Genomic DNA, 19,088 nt, shown 5'->3' with positions numbered 1-19,088 from the left:
CATCCCATATTGTTGCTTTATCTATCCTGGTGTAGATTACATTAATGGGGACACTAGTCTCTAGGGCTCCCAGCGGCCGGGAACGCTTCGATTCTCGGCCTAAGCTAATTATATAACCATATGGCCAACCTAACTGGCAAATTTTGCATTACTGCACTCGGAAGTAAACCAACATAGCCTGCACGCAGAGTTAAGCCCTTCGAGTTAAACCCCTCGAGTAAAAGCCTTTTTCGAGTTCAGCCCCGATCATGCCCTTTTCGTGGAAGCCTTAACTCGAAGTACGAAACACGATTTTATCATTCGAATTAAGCCGCGGGTCTTAATTCGTAGTACGAAACATGGCGTTTGTTTACTAAGATTAGTGTTTCTCGAGTTATGCCTGGCCGACTTTTAAAATATGTGAACAAATTAATACGCCTGGAAATACCAGATAATTGGATCATTATGTACGGGGAAAAGTTGTTACGTTATACCAAAATGTAGTAAATGTTTTTGCACAAGCGTTAATTAAGGTATTGCGAATCTGCGATTCATTTATATTACACTTTTTGAATTATTATACAATGTGCCCAAATTTTAATTTTTTCCGGATTTGTAACAATAAACTTCATTTTATTTTCCGGTTTAACAAAGATTACCAGAAAGAATGTGTTGACCTTTGGCAAGAAAACTGGTTTCAAAAACTCTGGCTATGTATCTCTTTTTCAGTAAGCCTGAATTTTCCGGCTGAACGTTGCCCAAATTTCTTGATTCTCGAGATTTCGAATCTGGTCAGTGAATTCCCGAAGGCGGCGGAGAAATGTATATGGATCGTTTTGAATTGGATAAACTTAGACCAAGGAGTTCAAACTCAAACTAGATGTAGCTCGTGAAAGACAAAAATATCTATATTTATTGACATGTGCTCGTGCAAAAATATCACGCCGGGAAGAAATTGAGACGTTTGGTATTTTACTCAAACGTAACAACTTTTCCACGAATAATGATCCAATTATCCCGCATTTTCAGGTGTATTTATAATTTGTTCATATATTTCAAAAGGCGGGGCATAACTCGAGAAACACCATTAATTCTTAGTCCAATAAGTCCTATTTCGTACAACGAGTTATCATTTTTGGTGTACTCTTTATAGGGGATACCGTTTTTGGCCACCCTCATATTAATCAACATTTTGAAAATCGGAGATTGTTCACAGAATGACGTCATTACCGTTCTTATGGTAACAACAATTTTACTGATATCTCGTGAAATTAGTCTTGGGTATCCCTGACTCAAACTTGGTGGGTATGGATGTATCCCCACATGCAGCGGTCATGAATTGTTAACAAGCTACATAGGGCCACTTCTCTGTGTAACGCAATCGCCTAGATGTTCTAATTGGCTGGAAAATGCAATTGACTGGCTGTGAATAGGGTATTTATGGTAATGTACTAATGCTTTGCGTAGTAAGATTGCGATTATTCCCAATTCTGTGCGGTATGCCTCGATTTTCATGCAAACAATGTACACAGGGTCGCTACAAAATTAAACGGTTTAATGAAAAGTTTCGTTTTACATTCACTTCTAACATGAATAACATCACATGCATGATGGACATCGTGCACTATTGTGGTCTATCGCATCCAATATCGCATCTACCCGCAAATATTGTGCCTAATCCTATCGCATATAACCATATATATATTTGATATCCGACATATTGATGCTGTTGCATTTATCCGCCAGTAACGCTAGAAGTAGTGGAATATTGTCTCGGCTTTTAAACATTACTAGGATATTTTCATTTTGGCAATATACGAATATCGACAGTGCACATGCATGCATGTACATGATCACGCATCATGCTACTTACAGCAATTACAAAAACATGGAAGGTTTGGCAATCTCTCTGCTTTTACCATGACTCCTGGGCCAGGCCTTTGCAACGTCATGTGAAACTCTTCCAGTCCTGACACATTAGGAAGTTGAGTCATGATGATTATGTTATTATTAAAATATTTTGGTGCGTTTTATATCCAAAATCACCAGCCAAAAATAATTATATGATATAATTCAAAGTATGCAGTATGATTTCATTTCAGGGAAACTACCAGATGTTTGAGGGTCGTGGGAGTACAACGTCATATCACCATCGATGAAAATTGTTTTAGAGCAATCAGTTTTTGAGTGACTAGAGAATCAGCATGGAAAATATTCAAAATATTTCAATTTCGTTTAGGGAATGTCACTAAGCGATGTGATTTTAAACCAGAGACAGACACATTTCCAATGCCACGTGAGTTACAAAATCCAAAAAAAGACTGAAATTTTAGCGTCGACTTTATATGAATAGGGATCTTTACAATGCCACAAGATTTGACCGCAATTTCGTGTCAAAGAGAATGTGGGAAGTCCCTACAATCCATCATCAGACACTTACTGCCGGAATTACTGCCATTATTGCAATTGGCATGGTGACAATTAATTCCTGCATCGGAAAATTCCGAACTTTGATACAAAGTTACTGATATACGACTACGAGACAGTAAGAGACGAGCATTAACATTGTCATGTATGAAAGACACTTTCAGTTTTTATAGAAAAATATATTACAAGATCCTTAGTTAGATTGCATGTTGTTGTTAAGCCAATTATACAGGAATTTCGAGACAGCAGGTAAGTTAGTAAAAAATTCATATACTTTTGTTGAAAAATTTGGTCGCCATCTCAATTCTACCATTGGAATTTTAAGCTTTGCTCAAAAAAGGAAGAGGCAAGTGTATAGTCATGTACAGTAAACACGCGGTATTATCTCGACAACTCATAAAAATATTACAACCTAGTCATTTTCTATCGACGATGACTCAGCGATATAGGCTATAGATGATTACTCAGCAATACAGGTTGAGAAAAAAACCCCTGACACATTTGAAATTCATATTAGCTGCGAATTTATGGCTGGAATATGACAATTCCCATGTACAATCAACAAAAACGATTTGATAAAACTGTTCTTTTGTATTTACAGAGCTTAGAATGCATTTTAACTCCCAATGGGAACAAACTTTATGCTTCAGGTTAATTGATATGATATGCTTCGTATACCTATGAAATATTCAACTTCTGCCACATTACAGCCGCTATGCGACTAATTTGAATTTCAAAGGTGTCAGTTTTTTTACTCACCCTGTATATCATCGTGATCAGCCCGCTCTCAGCCGTGATCTAAGAATATACTTGTATATATCAGGATTATCAGGAGCGTAATCGCTCCCATAGAAATGATCTTTCACAAAATCCCCTCCACATTCCACTGGTATACCCACAAAAGAAGTATGGGAATTCCCTACTGAAAACTGAGTTATTCTATATTTTTAGATCACGAAATCATACACTATATTGTCTGGACTGAATCATGCATGATGATATGTCATATATTGATTATCTTCTGAATGAATAACTGAAGCCATCAAGTCAGAACCCCAGGCCCAGCTTGTGTATTTGTTATATATCGGAAGGGCTTTCTTCGGTCCGGACCTTCATCAGTGAATTATGGGAAATTCATACATTTTTGTACAAAAATATTTTGAAATATCAATTTGTAAAAAAATCCGATCTATTTAATATAGCACGAAGGAATTTTTTGTGTAGTTTTAGAATGAATTTCAAATTTCAAGTTTAGAATGAATTTCAAACGATTGAGGTAAGTCAAAACTAATCATCACATGCCTATGGCTATGCCGTTTTCGCGATTTAGGCCATTTAGAATATATTATACATACATTTCATTTTTCGAGAGACGAGAGTACATCTAAAAATGACTTGTAACGTTTTACGAACGTCATTTACATCCGAATTTTACATAGGCGAAAATAAATCATTTACAACAAAATGGAAACTAGTTAACCAGGCATCACATGTAGCCTACGCCGTTTTCGAACGCCGTGCTTCTCATATGACAAACGCATTAACACAAGAGAGTCTAAACTCGTACCCAGGGGTTCATAATAAATATCTAACATGCCAGGCCGATAGATGGTACAGATTGTGCTATACTTCTGGTGCCAGTTGTTCAAAAGCCGGTTAGCAGCTAGCTTAACCCTGGGTTAACTCAAATTTTTACGTCAGTAATTTTAATCGCTCGGTTATGCGGTTGAACCTGTTTTCCCATAGATATTTTGTGGATAAATAGAAGTCTTATTTTGCAAGGTCTTGAAACAAACAGCAGTGCAGAACCATATAAACCAAAACAGCTGGGTAAAATTTAACCCAGGGTTGGCGCTAAACTAGCTTTGAACAACCGGCCCCTGGTGTCATGTTGTTTAGTTGTCAGTATATAACAGGGCTGTTATTATTAGTTTATTAGTAATTAGAATATATGATTTGAAATTTGTCACAATAAGGTATTTTTGTGCTCTTTTTGCGGTCATAGGAATTAACGATACCCATCATCATCATGACATCATCATCCGTCGGTTCCGAATGTCAAATAACGTCAAAGCCTTTATTAACAGGAGGAACCGAGGTAGGAGAAATTTAAAGAAATATGCCAATACAGAGATTACTTTTTATCGTGTAAAATATTGATGTCAAATGTCTTGGCCAATGGCCAGTCGTCTTGGCTAGCATTAGTAGCATATTTTTCATCTTTATAAACAATCCCAGAATGTAACGTGGTTCTTGAGAGTTGAGATGGCAATCAAAATTCAATAGTTCTTACATGACGTTTTGCAAATAGATCGACTTACGTGGCATTAGAGAGTGTACAGGAAAAAACACAAATTGATTTAAATTTTTAAATAAATTTTAGACTTATGTGCCACAAAACGTTTGAATATACCATGGATCCTATATAGAATAAAAAATACACACATCACGTTGTCATCACTCGTCACTCGATTAAACTTCTGTTCAGTCATACATGTGTTCAATGGTGGCAATTAGGAATAGCGACCCTAAAATTACTGTTGTTTAACCTATCTAGAGGTTTCTCACGTAACAATAAATTCAAGGAACGGTAGATAAAATCAAATTTGTGAACAGTTACGGCTACGCCTGGCTGTATCTATATTTTTATTTATTTAATTATTTTTATGTGTAAAAATGTCAGCGAGGCAAACCGCGGGCTCAATATATTGCACTGTCATCAATAGTCACATTTGTAAAAATCTCGGCAAGGAAAAATTAGGAAAAATGATGTGTTATTAGAGTTAAAGGTCGTGTCTTCTGAAAGCCTGAAAGAACTGAAGGACTTCGTATTTACAGAAAAGATAATGTTATCGTCCAGTAGCGTCAGTTTTCTCATTTACGCAATCATGCTATGCAATGTAAACACAGTGCTTTGCGAAGATCATAGCTTAACTAGTACAGACTACTCCAAGACGGTACAGGTAAGAAAAAAGACTTGAATGCCCCACTTCAGTGAAAAGTACCATGAATTTTAGCAAACAATGACTAGACTGCCAACCAATTGAGATGATTTATGTTTGTTGTCAAAAATACTACAAAGGTCATAATGATAACACTTGGTCAAAACACATGTCACTGATCTCAAATGCCTCCTCCCTGATCAAATATATACCCAGCCAATTTACTTGTGTAGCATTTGTAACAATTTAAATCCTCGTCCTCATTCAAATGCCCTATGCTACAATTTTAAAAACACAAGTGACTAGGTAGCAAGATGCTAGTGATATTGTCACCCGGAGCTTTCGACATAATAGCACATCACTATCAGTTTTCCAGCCTATGAACAGACCAAATAAATTTAACAAACCAAAAAAGGGTTATGAGTCTAGGCTATGGTTTGTGTGCTGGAAGGTTGCTCGTCATATTTTGTTGAATGTTTTTGGTGGATGTTAATGAAAGGCATTTATTACAATTACAAAGAAATAATACCAAGAAAATAATAATTATTTAAATAATACAGATAAGTGTAATAATATGGCATACTACCGTATATTAACATTGGTAGGTGAGAAGAACATTGTGTTTGTTTGAGAATACAAGTGAAATACACTATGAGGTAAATTGTAAAAAACATAAATATTTTAGAATATGATTTTATAAACTGACAAATTCTCTATAAAGTTAAAGAATAAATGGATAATGCTAACTTTAAAATCAACATAATTTAATATGATTAAACATTAACACATTTAACAGACAACTTTATCTAACCACATGAGGCACAAGAGATGTCGACCATTTTGTAAATTTAGAAACAAAAGAGAATAAACCAAATGCATCTTGGCCACATGTATATTGGCTAGATTCTGTACAGGCACCTCCCTTTTTCTGGATTGACACTCTGAATCATGTCCCTAATTGGAAGTGCCTGCCCCACCACTTTTGGCATACTTGATCCACAGCCTCATGTTCACCTCTTACAACTATTGGTTTCAGCAGTATTCTTCTCTTGCAGACAAGTGATGAGGTGAAATCTAAAGGCAGCCATCCTTTGGGAAAATTTTATGGCTTTGTGCACGGATTTGTTGCGTCGGTGTCCGTTATTATAGTCTCAGAACTCGGTGATAAAACCTTCTTCATTGCAGCCATTATGGCGATGAAGTATCCGCGAATGACGGTGTTTACTGGTGCTCTGGGGGCACTAGGATTTATGACTGTCCTCTCGGCAGCATTAGGCTATGCGACTACCATCATTCCGAGGAAATTCACGTTCTATGTGTCCACCGCACTTTTTGTATATTTTGGTTTGAAAATGTTACACGAGGGTTACAAAATGGATCCAAATGAAGGACAAGAAGAATACGAAGAAGTTCAAGCCGAACTTAAGAAAAAAGAAGAGGAGGTATTCAGAATGATTCATGAAATTGATAGTGCGGTAGCACCCGGAGTTTGAGACTACATATGTCATATACTCGTCTCCAGAGCCTCCTCTTAAGGTCTAAAATCTTTTGTGGAGACTTTAACTTGGAGTATAGACAATCTAGATGACAATATCTTTTAGATAGTCTATGCCAGAAAGTAAATGGTTAAATGCTGTAGTGGCACTATGTTTTTTACAGCTACAAGAAACGTCAAGAACGTCTGTGGTCGAAGATCCTGAATCTGGTATCATCAAAGTGACCAAACAACCGGGCCATTGTTTCGGTTTAGTCTCACCCGTATTTCTGCAATCTTTCACTTTAACGTTCTTAGCGGAATGGGGTGATCGATCTCAGTTAGCAACAATTATTTTGGCCACAAGAGAGGTAATAATTTTAGCGCTCACGAAATATTCTTCTAGATTCAATGAACTCAAATATGGGGGATTGAAGCCGATGTCTTTTAGTGGAAATACTTCACACTAAGATTCAGGCAAAAAGGGATATATAAAAACTATAAGTCTATATGATTAAATATACCACCAGGCAACAATAAGTTGCGCCATCCAATCTGTGCTGATCATACATGCATCGAGATACATACACAAAATTATTATACCACTGAAATAGGAGTAGAGATTCATGATCCTCGTTCTCGCATACCCTCCAGAAACTATATTTGTATATTCTAGGATGTTCTGGGCGTTACTTTGGGTGGCACGTTGGGTCACGCTTTGTGTACGGGATTAGCAGTCATTGGTGGTAGGCTTATTGCACAGAAGATATCTGTAAAAACAGGTACGCAAATTTTTTAAAGCTGCTTCACACGGCTTCGTTTTTCGCTGTACGAAAGTTGAAATCCGTAAACATTTTGAACCTGTACCAATGCCAAATGTCTACCAGGATAAATGGCAGTTTTCTGCTTGTCAATTGTATTTGTACGTTTGCTTATATTGTTTTATATTTCCACGGCCCTTGATATTACGTTAAAAATATGGAGAATATACCATGCGTTTTGCTGTACTTTCACTTCCATTTAATAACAATTTTACTTTTTTTCTTTTCAGTTACCCTCATTGGTGGCGTTGTATTTTTACTGTTCGCAGTTTCATCATTGATAATAGGACCATGATATCGAATTTTAGTCCTGACTATATTTGATTGCCGAACCACATGCATGGATGCTCAGTATATACCACAATATTGGTGTATAAATGATATGTTAATAATTGGAGATTAATAAATGCCAGCATGTTTAAAACTTTTAGCCCCTCGTACACTTTTCAGAACATCACAAATCAGGCCCTCTTAAATTCTCAATGTTCCATGTTTCCTTAAGTTTCCAATTAAGGTACGACTTTTGAATACTTTACCTTTTGTCCCTTTGTCTGATCGATCAATCGGAAAATCTCAATGTTGGCATTCAAATCTTAATAAAAATTATTGAATAAAGGCTATAGCAGCCAATGTAATGGAATTATATTTTAGAAAAGGAATAAAATATAACAGAATAATTCGATGGTCCATGTATTTTAGCTGTATTTAGGCCAAGAACTTAGCTATAGTCGCGCATTTGCCTACTAAATTCAGAGAGGTGGTATTATGGCATTTATGTCTATGATTAAAAGAAAGATAAGTTGGCCCTTAGACTTTCGTATTACTTTTTTGGGCTTGCCCCCTCTTGTGTGTCCGTTGGTAAGACAAGGGCCATCTGGACACCCTGGAGGCCAGTCTCAATTAATAAGGTCAATCCGAGTCAGCATGAAAGATTCTGAGCAGTATGGACAAGAAATGTAGCTGGCGACGAAGACTTGGTAACACTGTTTTTCCTGCATCGATCGCCAGTGTTGTTCAGCTTAAGTGATTCTGTTGACTTCATGGGACTTTGCACCAACGCGAACAGCTGCACGCCATTCAGGCTCGACCAAGGGGTACACGAATACGTGGTGACTTTGGGTCAGATATATATCCAAACATAGCTGGAAATATATACCCAATGATTTATCATACCATAGTGTATGCGACACCTAGCATCCAGAATTGTAGCATAAACATACAGTATATATGAATATCAGAAAGTCGACGTCGAGAACAATTATGTTATGATAGATAATCATAGCTCTTATTCCAAAGGGTAAAACAGCCGGACCACACTTCCTTTTTGCAGTGTTCTGCACTAATGTACTTTTTTCTTAGTCCAACGTTAAATCCTCACAAAATTTCTGTATTGCTGCGACTTCATTTAATTGCTTGTCCTTTTCTTCCTCGTCATTTTCATTCGTCAAAAAATTAATGACTTCGTACTTGTTAGAAGATGTATCTGACAAACCAGCCCTTTTCTTTTCGCTACTACTCCCAACCCTGTTTTTAGCTCGCCACTTTGGCATTCCTGTATCAAGTTGTCTTTTTTCTTTGAAAGAATTGTCAACTCTTTTTCTCCCCATTTTTAATATTGCTTCAGTCATAGCGTCATCGACCTCTTGCCGTTTCTTGTCTTTCTTTTTCACTTTGATTTCTTGTATCTTTTGTGCCTTCCATGTTTCGAAAGTGATCGACTTTTTATAAGGCTTTTTCACGCATTCAGAGTCACCGTGCGACGCCGGTGCAGTTATGGGTCTTTTCCATTTCCGTTCTTTTCGCTTTTGCATGACCCACGCTTCTTGGGTTGCCTCTTTTATCTCTGCATTGCTTGTTGGTCTTCCAGCCGAAGTAGTGGGTCTTTTGAAGCTTTCTTTTTCAAGCCATTTCTCTGGCGTACCCTTTTTTGATAACTTACTACCCATACCGCTTATTGAAAGCAATCTACTGTTAGCTGTTGCAGGTCTTTTATCATAGATCTCACTACTGCCTCTATCCAGGTAGGCCTGATCCACTGAAAGATTTCCCACCACATTACCAATAGAAGGCGGCCCTTGATCATCGGTTTTCGATTGTGCTTCCAGTGATGTACTTGGCTCGGTAATATTGTCATGATATTTATCGGCACCGGTTAAGGTCAGTTTATTATTATTTGTGTTGTTCTTACTCGTATTGGCACTTCTTTTTCCACAACTAAGCGAAACCTCCTCTCCTACAACCCAAGCCTGACTACCTTTAAAAGTGGGTACAACTGTATAGTCTGGAGGTGGATCATTATCCTTTCCAACTGCACAATTTTGTACAATGTCCTCAATTTTCCTAATGCGTTTTTCTCTGCGTGCACGTCTCGCTTCTTTCTTTTTAGCAGTCAACCACTGTGCGAATCGCTTTTCGCTTTCTTCGATACGCTTCTGTTTTTTTTCAGCTTCATCATACGCATTCCGCCTCTTCTCCTTTCTTTCTTTCTTCTTATTCCTTTGCTTTTCGCGTTCTTCAAAATTCTTCAATCTCAACCAAGCTAGCACACTAGGATTTGACGAATGTACGAGGTGATGGTCGCTGTTCGTGTTTCGATTGGTATTCTCGAAACTCACGGGTGAAGCTGTGTTTTTACCTTTCCTGGAGTTTTCGCCCTGTTTGAACGTGCTTCTGTATCTTTTATTTTTTTCATTATTCTCATACCGGGATTTCAAGGTTTCCTCTCCTTCCTTCGACTTATTAGACGTAACGGAAAAACGCAATGACTGGCCATTTTCCCCCAGGTGTTCTTCGTCAAAAGATAATCGCATACTCGTGTCTTGAAACGCACCATCCTCTGGATAATCGGGTACAATGAATATTCTGAATGACGATTTCTTACTTTTACTGCTAGGCCTATTGGAGATATGCTCGCCTATCGCTGGACTGGAGGGCGAAGAATTGTCAGTGCTTCTATTAGTTTGAGTGCTAACATCGCAGTTAACGCCCTCAATAATTGCCTGCAACACAGACATATCCTTCTTTCCTGGTGGACAATTTTCCAACTTTGCATCTCCTTTCAGTTTAGTGTCATCCATGGTTCTTACATCAAAACTATTTCAGAATAGAAATGAAAGAATATATAAGTAGAGTTAATTGTAGAAATATACAAGTCATGATCGATGCATGCCATTTGTAAGTAGATTTCACATTGTTGATAAATACATGTAGCTGCTGTAGCTAAAAATACATTTTCTAGCCCTTCAAATTTGCTAATAAAAAGTGCTAAAATATTTAGGTGTTAAGCAATACTAATCTGACTGACTCACTGCTTTTGATTACTCAGATATCATGGCTTGAAAACTTGCATGAAATAAATGTTATAGCAGTATAAATACTACTTAGCATTAAATGTGGTATAGCAACGGCCTAAAATAGACAAAATACTTCTTGATGTTTCGACCTGAAGGTCTTCATCAGGAGAGTTAGTTAGTAGTATAAACTATATATATAATATACTATATGGAATTAACACATGTAATCCTTGCATGGTTACAAGGCTTTAGAAGCAAGCATTTTCTGTTAAATACTGAGAAAGGGGTGTGAAACTATTTTAGTTGCAATAGAATTCTCATATTTTCATACCAAAATGAAGAATTTAAAACATTACATCAACATTTCGACAATACCAAGTCTAGGGCTGACTCAACCAGATGACATGTCAAAAGTATTAAAGGACAGAATCTCTTCAAGCATAGTTATCAGTATTGACTAACTCAAGGTATCACCAGCACTATTAATATTGTCAGGGCCAGATTAACCATATGGCAGAAGCGGCATTTGCCACTGGCCCCACGGTTTTAGGGGCCCCACGCTTTACTCATTTAAATTTTTTTTTGGTGCGTGGAAGACGGAAAAAGGGCCACAAAGCCGCATAGCCACAAAATAGAATAAAGTGAAAAACCTACAAGAATAAAATTAAACTGCATGTTGTTGGAAATATATAGTCCTCTTTCAGAAAACGTCTTAGGCTATTTCTAGTTTAGGCAATGCAATATTATACCCAATTTTGCAGAAATCTCACCCCCAAAACGCAGGAAATCGCATTTGCTGCGCTCTAAAACACAAAATTTTCTTGGGGGAGGATGCCTCCCCAAGCCCTCCCGACACTGCTATAGCCCCCTTACACCTCTCAATGTTCTGGTCATGCATTATCGCGCTACAGTAGAACAATTTTACCCCGAGCCCCAAAAATTCTGTGGCCGGTGAGTAAAGGCTTTGATGCTTTACGGGATTGAAGGGCCCCGCGCTGAAAAAAAAATCCGGCCCTGAATAATGTATTCATCTCTTGACCCAGATGAGATTCCAATATTGAATATTCCACCCCACTCAAGAAACATGTTACAAAAATAGAAAAACTGTAAACTCACTTCAGTCATGTACAATATATGAGATGAAAAAAGTAAATTCTGGATCAATATGGGAAAAGCAAATGCATTTATCTCTATCCCACATTGTAACACATAAACCCCAAATGTAAAGACCACTATTGCTTTAATATTGCCTCAAATTTATTCATACGACCGTGCTGAGCTGGAGCGTAATTAAAGAATAATATAAAAAATTACCGATCATTTATATTGTGACCATTCCATATCCCGTCGAGTTCTATTGCAGTTTGTTTCGCTAGTTTACTCCACTTGTTTTTAAAGTTTAAATTTAAACAAAATCAACAAGACTAGTAACCATGGCGACTATTAGTCATGCGCGCGGCGGGAACACGGGGACATTGGACGGGAACACTGAGCTATATATATACTAAGCTCAGTGGGCGGGAATTTCTGCCACTGATTTCTGCCCATTGCCTGCGAACAGGATAGGAATCACAGGAATATTATTATTATAGTTCACTGGGATAGAGTCTAGACTACGTTTCTTTGGGTTCGACCCTTACGGTATGTTCAGAGACTGTCAGCAGCGACTTTGACTTAGTATAAAAACTATTTCACACGTTGGTGATGTATTGGCCTGAAGTAGCAACCACAGACAATTTTCACAGCTAGGCCTAGGGCGCAGGAACCCGGACACTTTTCAAAACGCTAGTTCTCCTTTGCACAAGACTTTTAGTGCAAGACTGCAAGATGCACTCTCGGAAAACATCAATTGTACAACTTTGTATCCCTAACTACATAAACTAATCAAGCCAAATCACATACAATCATTTCCGCATTGTCCTACTGAGGACATTCCAATTTCATCCTTCTTTTTTAAACCTTCCTTTTCTAAAACTTCCTTAGTTAAACTGTCAAGCTGCTCTCTCAATGAAGCGTTTTCCACTTCCAGCTCCTTTATTCTGCTTTCAATCCACTCAAAGCGCGCTTTTCTTCCATTACGCGATTTTTTAGCTGCTTCATTATTGCTATTTCGTCGTTTCCGGTATCTCTCATCTTTTCCCTCTTTACTCTTATTTCTAGATTCGCCTCGAGATTCGGAACTCACGTTTCCGACCTCAGCACTGGACTCACTACTACGATGGGCGCAGTCTTTGCCTAGAATGCTATTTGTATTATTCTCAAAGTTTAGAGGTATCATACTGGATTTCTCTGGATCTAGCGTGCTTTTAAGCTTTTTAACAACTTCGCTCTCGTCAAGCGATGTTGCAATAAGAACTAAGTTTACATTTTTATTACACAATTTCTCTAATAGAGGATCCAAGTTTGGATCCACGTTATGCTTGCGAATTTGCTCCATGCCATTGATTGTACCAGAAATACACGCCTCCATGCCTAATTGAGATGAATCCACTTGCTGGTGAGACTGGTGAGAACTTTGGGCGTCGTTACAGTCAGTATGTTGCCTCAAAATACTGTCAAAGTATTCCAGTTCTTCGCCCATATTGCAATCGTTTCCTTTGCCAAATATATCCTGGTTCATAGCTACTGTCGAGGTGGACGATAGAACTTTTCAAACAGTTTTCTAAATTTAAATTGATTAAAGAAATTGCATGATTGTATAGTCCTTCTATCGTAGCATGCATGCATGTTCACTAGCTGACTTATTCATCATTGTAACTATTAAGACAAATTGTTTTCTTGCAATATCAACGTACTATATCACAGGGAAGCATTGTCCGCGTGTAACTTGGTCAAACTGTTTTGCTATTGGTGGAAAAAACAATAAAGTATCAAATTTAAGTAAATTCACCAAATATGCAGCAAGTATACTGGACTATTTTAGAATTTATGGGGAAGCCATACCAAAAATAGGCTGTTTCCAAAGATCTAGAGACTTCTAGTCAAATGTCAACCAACCTATGTTGTTTATGTCACTGGGACCTAATAAGGCTATATGAAAATAAATAGAAATCGGTCAATATCACACTACATCCCCCCTTATTTAGATTGCTGACTCATACGTTGCCGTGATGTGAACGCTTCGACTATGTGGACAAAATGCTTTAAACAAAAAAAATCTATGCAATAAGCGGGGTAGCTTCCGCTGGTTGAAGTAGTATCTATATCAAATACTAATACCATAAACACTGTTGTGTAAATAGTCTAGTAGTACTGTATGACTACGGGATACTTCAAGGCTCAATTCTAGGCCCATTACTATTCCTTACTTACACTGAGCAATTATAACGATTTAACCAAATCCATTTACCCACTCTGATTTACAAATATTCACTACAAAAGATTACATTCACGACCGACACTCTAGTCATCAGGGGTGATCGTTGCCAAGTGTCAGTGATCTTATATATGAAGGCAATGAAGCCATTCACAAGAGTGCAGAAACGTGGGTCGTGAATGCATATAATTTTTTGTATGGTGATTATTTTCCTTATTTTTTTTTATTCGCCCATTTATTGATTACGAATTTTACTTATTATAAATACATGTTTATACCTAGGGCTAGGGGCCTACTAGAAACCATCAAAAGGCTTTTGACTAAAGTTTTTTGGTATAATATTGAGAGTAAGTAGTATGATTCTAATATTTATTAATATACATGTATAGATTATAGATGGTAAAGATAGTATTTTTGATTGATAAAAAAATTTTCCAGATATTTGTGTAATAATTTTTCAATTTTTTTTTGAAAGTATAGTAGATACAATATTTTTTTTAATTTGGGTCAAGATTATTCCAGATATCAACTTCCTTGCTAGCGAGTGAGTGTTTAACATAGTTTGTTCTTTGATAAGACTTATGAAGTTTCACATAATTTCTCGTGTTATGTTTATATATGAATTTCCCTATTTGAGGTATAGTAGTTTGCAAAAAGTAAGTTCTTTAAGTGATGATACCTGAACGTAAACAAACTGGTAAGATAATCATTAAGTTTGTTTAAGTTCAATATATTCAGGTGCTGAAATATGTTTTCAGTGTGATCCAAGTGAGTGCTAAATATCATTAAACGTACAATCTTCTTTTGAATATTTATAAGTTTTTGAATTTGTTTTTTGTATGTATTTCCCCAAAGCAAGTTACCATATATTAGATATGGATAGACCAATGCATAGTAGATTAATTTTAAGGTATTTTGGTTTGTATAATTGCGCAGTTTTGATATTATTCCGCATGACTTCATATTTTTTCAGTTTGGTTATTATATCTATATGATCCTTCCAGGTTAAACACTCATCAATGACTACACCTAAAAATGCAGTGCTTCTGACTTGAAAAATAGTTCGATCATTAATGGAGGTACTTAGAATTCGTGTTTTTTTTATTTGAAGATTTAAATACAATTAATTTTGTTTTTGTTGTATTGATAGACAATTTCTTTAAACTCAGCCATTCAGCAATTTTATTCATTTCGATTTAAAGTGTTTCTTGGAGTGTTTTAATGTTGGAATGACTATGAAGTACACTTGTATCATCCGCAAATAAAAGAATTGAAACAACTTTGCTGCAATTTTTAATATCATTTACATATAAAATGAAAAGTAGTGGTCCAAGTATTGAACCCTGTGTACACCTGTCAGTAAACATTTTTCTGAAGATTGAATTGAATTTAACTACTTGATTCCTCTTTTGCTACACCTCGGATCCCATAATATTCAAGTTTTTCAATCAAAATCCTGTGATCGATAGATCAAGGACCAAAGATGCAATAAGAGCGATCAGCGATGGGTTTATGAGCTTACAATATTCAATTTGACTTATCAAAATGTTTAAAAGTGGGGTAAAACCTGATGATAATTGGTTCAAAGAAAAGGCTTAGTTAAATCATTAGTGATCCATGCATATACCATCAACTTTAATAACCAGGAATCTGTATTAGGAAAGTTCGGGCCACAAAATCACTAGGCTTAATGATAGACAAAGTCTCGGGTATGCACAAATTGCACTTTATTGACAGAAAGTTACCTCATGCACGCCTAGCTATTCAGAGACAACATAGAGATAGATTGGATATACGATTATCGTGCTCAAGTGTTTTGTTGTCTTGAAAAAAGATTGCCAGCAAAAGACATAACAAACGAGCTTTCGGTAATAGTCAATATCAGGTAAAATTTTTAGTTTAAAACAAAATGGATTAAAAATTAAAAACACATATAGTATGATAATGAATGGATTATAGTTCTAGTTTTGAAATATGCTTTGTGAATAATACATTCCTTATTGCTATTCTGTGTTTTTATATTCAGTGCAGATCAGGGGCCTGTTTTATCAAGCCCGCGTTTAGCTCAAAATTCAAAGTTCAAATTTGAAAGTAGGTCTATCGTTTTACTCAACAAACAAACTAAATGTTTTTAACCTTAATACAACGATACTGTTTACAACTACATATCAGTCAGTGCATAATATTCAGGTTCACTCAAACAAGAGAGATGCAAGAATGTTATTTAATTTTGAGTTATCCATCGTTTAACCCAACGACCTTCATACAGATGAGCATTTTGGGGTTAATTAAATACATTGAGCTGAAACTCATTATCAGAGGAGAAGGTAGCATTTCAAGATGTTGGGACAAACAAACTTAAGCCTCCAGGGGCACCTTTTGATAATAAAAAAGGCAGCAAAAATGTGTCATAAGGGTGGTTTGATTGTCAAAGCTGCAGGTTGCCAGTGCAGTTTGTGCTTGTTCTCCAGAAATGTGGGGACAAACAAACTTAAGCCTCCAGGGGAACCTTTTGATAATAAAAAAGGCAGCAAAAATGTGTCATGAGGGTGGTTTGATTGTCAAAGCTGCAGGTTGCCAGTGCAGTTTGTGCTTGTTCTCCAAAAATGTGGGGGCAAACAAACTTAAGCCTCCAGGGGCACCTTCGGATAATAAAAAAAGTAGCAAAAATGTGCCATAAGGGTGGTTTGATTGTCAAAGCTGCAGGTTGCCAGTGCAGTTTGGCCAGTGCATGCGCAGTTTGTGCATGTTCTCCAGAAGACCTCATTCAGAAATTATTCAGAAATTCAGAGTACAGAAATGCAATCTCTTACGCCTTTGATTTTCTAACTCCAGTGAAGACGGACACTTTTTATCCCACGAAAGGCACTTTTGATCCCCTAGTTACCTACGCCCCTGCATATTTATGATCTTTTAGGGAGATCGTTTTTATTTTTGCAACACTTTAAGCGCATGCACTGGCAATGACATTTGAATGATGAGATATTCCAGAGGCTTTCTGATATATTGCCACTTGTACGCGAAAAATTGCATGCTGGTCCAGGGGTGGCGTCAGAAATTCCCCGACACAAGGGGGCTGGGAGGCTGAACTTTTAGTTGTTGTTTAACGTGTAATTGTAGGACTCACACTCGGTTTATTGCTACAGTCTCATGCCTTAGATTTGGAGCCTATGCCGAGAAAATTTTTAAAAAATGATTGCTCTAAATCTTTGGAAATTAATATTTTAGAGTCTTATCACGAACTTTTTATTAAAATCTTTATGCACACAAACCATGTACAATGTAAAATACTATAATGTGAAGTTAAATTTTGAAGAAGTTTATCTGTTTTACTTGGGATAACTAAAAACAATAGAGGGCGACTATATCTCCCGTTCATTCCCCGACGAATTGTAAAATTTTCCCCGACAGGGGGGCTAGAGTTCCCTGACGCCACCCCTTGTTTTAGTCGAAATAGTTTCGAAATTATCAGTACAATCTTAAAAAATTATGAACGGGCTCTTGTGCATTCCGGCCTATTTTCAGCATTTATTAATCGTAATTCATATTTCATAACATTTGTTGCGGTGCGTATTAGAAAGCGGGAATGTTTTTTTTTCTTGGATGAATCGGTAATATAGACTTTCTATATCTGGAATTTGTCAAGCCGTAATCTAGTTTGCTTTGCCCAATGTAGTCTGTTTGGTGACTATTGGTCGCATTAGCCTTTTGCCCTTTTCCTAAGACCAGGGTTAATAATCACAATGCGGTTCCGTAGAATAGTTTAGAGAAGCGGAAAATACGATGCCAGGCGTAAAATACTGTGTGAATAGTTTGGAAAATGAAAAAGTTACTAGTAATGGGGAGGAAATTTAGTAAAGCCAAAGGTAGTAAATCGCACAATCCCGAATCAAGTTCGTGCTTACGAAAATCATTTGAAAACTACCAGTCCAATAACCGGGTAATGCATTGATCGGGTGATATAAATTAGGGATAGTCGTATATTTTGGGCTAATAATGGCGCCTTAAAGGAATACCCCAACACTCTTCAAACATTTTTATTCTGGTTTCAGGAATGGAAGATGTGTTTTGATTTTTGGATGTTTTTTGCTTTGCTTTTGAATATCTAAATGGCCGTCTTTTAGCTTTGAAAAAAATTGTCGAACTTAAGTATTCTTCCTATAATTCTATATAGACATAAATAGGAATGCCGATAAAGCTATAATTTTTTTTGCAATCGAAAACCTTGGGCCATACCTATAGCTTAAAGAAGCTTGGTCACATTATATAATTCACAATTTGTTTTTTGTTAACTTGGTGGTGTAACAGCCTGCATAGCCGCATAAGATATACCACAACTGTCACGTAATGTGAGAAGTAAACGGAGCATATCAGAGGAATAAATAGTGATCAGCTACTCGTGCGTTACTTCAGGTACAGTTCTAATAAACTTAATCAGTAAGTATGTAAAAATTATTAAAAACGTAATTTGTCTTTATCATATTTCTATACCCTTGGTCTTGGAGTTTCATAATCAATATCACTGAACAGTCCATACGGTAGGCATCAACCTGATTCAAACTCTGCGTACCCGTAGACACTATGGTATCCAGTAGACCGGCAGACCTTCCAAGTCCAATGGTATCCAAGAAGTAAAATACGAGACCGAGTAACGGCTAGCCGGCTACAGCGTAAATGATACAAGGATTTAGACAAGAGCTGAATTCAGCTGTTTCAATACATCCTGACAATTCCTTGTTTTCGTCTTGCACGTGGTTTGTACCCATGACTTGTAATAATTCAGGCAAACTCACGTGGCACGGACACGTGTAAAAGTCCCGTTGCAATATAAACTAT

At 36.9% G+C, this 19,088-nt stretch overlaps 2 protein-coding genes and 1 long non-coding RNA gene across 6 annotated transcripts; 1 reads left to right on the top strand and 2 right to left on the bottom strand.

Annotated features, from left to right (window-relative positions):
• Positions 1-3,171: 3,171 nt before the first annotated feature.
• Positions 3,172-7,965, top strand: LOC114523334 (transmembrane protein 165-like). 3 transcript variants are annotated; one of them, XM_028544226.1, is made up of 6 exons: positions 3,172-3,682; positions 4,412-4,504; positions 6,404-6,790; positions 7,008-7,193; positions 7,499-7,604; positions 7,874-7,965. In XM_028544226.1, exons 2-6 carry the CDS (start codon positions 4,436-4,438, stop codon positions 7,936-7,938), a joined length of 813 nt encoding a protein of 270 aa, XP_028400027.1. In that variant the 5' UTR covers positions 3,172-3,682; positions 4,412-4,435; the 3' UTR covers positions 7,939-7,965. The 3 variants fall into 3 exon arrangements, with proteins under 3 accessions (XP_028400027.1, XP_028400025.1, XP_028400026.1); XM_028544224.1 differs by lacking the exons at positions 3,172-3,682; positions 4,412-4,504 and adding exons at positions 4,884-5,369; positions 5,954-6,004; XM_028544225.1 differs by lacking the exons at positions 3,172-3,682; positions 4,412-4,504 and adding an exon at positions 4,887-5,369.
• A 181-nt stretch (positions 7,966-8,146) lies between these two features.
• Positions 8,147-12,825, bottom strand: LOC114523329 (DNA ligase 1-like). 2 transcript variants are annotated; one of them, XR_003687003.1, is made up of 3 exons: positions 12,251-12,825; positions 8,468-10,736; positions 8,147-8,235 (listed from the first exon to the last, which is right to left on the bottom strand). XR_003687003.1 is itself a non-coding variant. In XM_028544216.1 (2 exons), exon 2 carries the CDS (start codon positions 10,718-10,720, stop codon positions 8,999-9,001), a length of 1,722 nt encoding a protein of 573 aa, XP_028400017.1. In that variant the 5' UTR covers positions 10,721-10,736; positions 12,251-12,825; the 3' UTR covers positions 8,432-8,998. The 2 variants fall into 2 exon arrangements, 1 of the variants encoding a protein (XP_028400017.1); XM_028544216.1 differs by lacking the exon at positions 8,147-8,235 and having other exon boundaries at positions 8,432-10,736.
• Positions 12,826-13,310: 485 nt separating this feature from the next.
• Positions 13,311-18,973, bottom strand: LOC114523339. Its single transcript, XR_003687008.1, has 4 exons — positions 18,744-18,973; positions 13,880-13,966; positions 13,732-13,780; positions 13,311-13,598 (listed from the first exon to the last, which is right to left on the bottom strand). It is a non-coding gene; the product is annotated as an uncharacterized LOC114523339 (long non-coding RNA).
• Positions 18,974-19,088: the final 115 nt, after the last annotated feature.

The sequence above is a fragment of the Dendronephthya gigantea genome, unplaced genomic scaffold, assembly GCF_004324835.1.
Source record: "Dendronephthya gigantea isolate DGI-Jeju-01 unplaced genomic scaffold, DenGig_1.0 000027F, whole genome shotgun sequence".
Classification (NCBI taxonomy): Eukaryota; Metazoa; Cnidaria; class Anthozoa; order Malacalcyonacea; family Nephtheidae; genus Dendronephthya; species Dendronephthya gigantea.
Note: the sequence above shows the minus strand (reverse complement) of the source record. Positions and strands in the feature narration are given on the sequence as shown.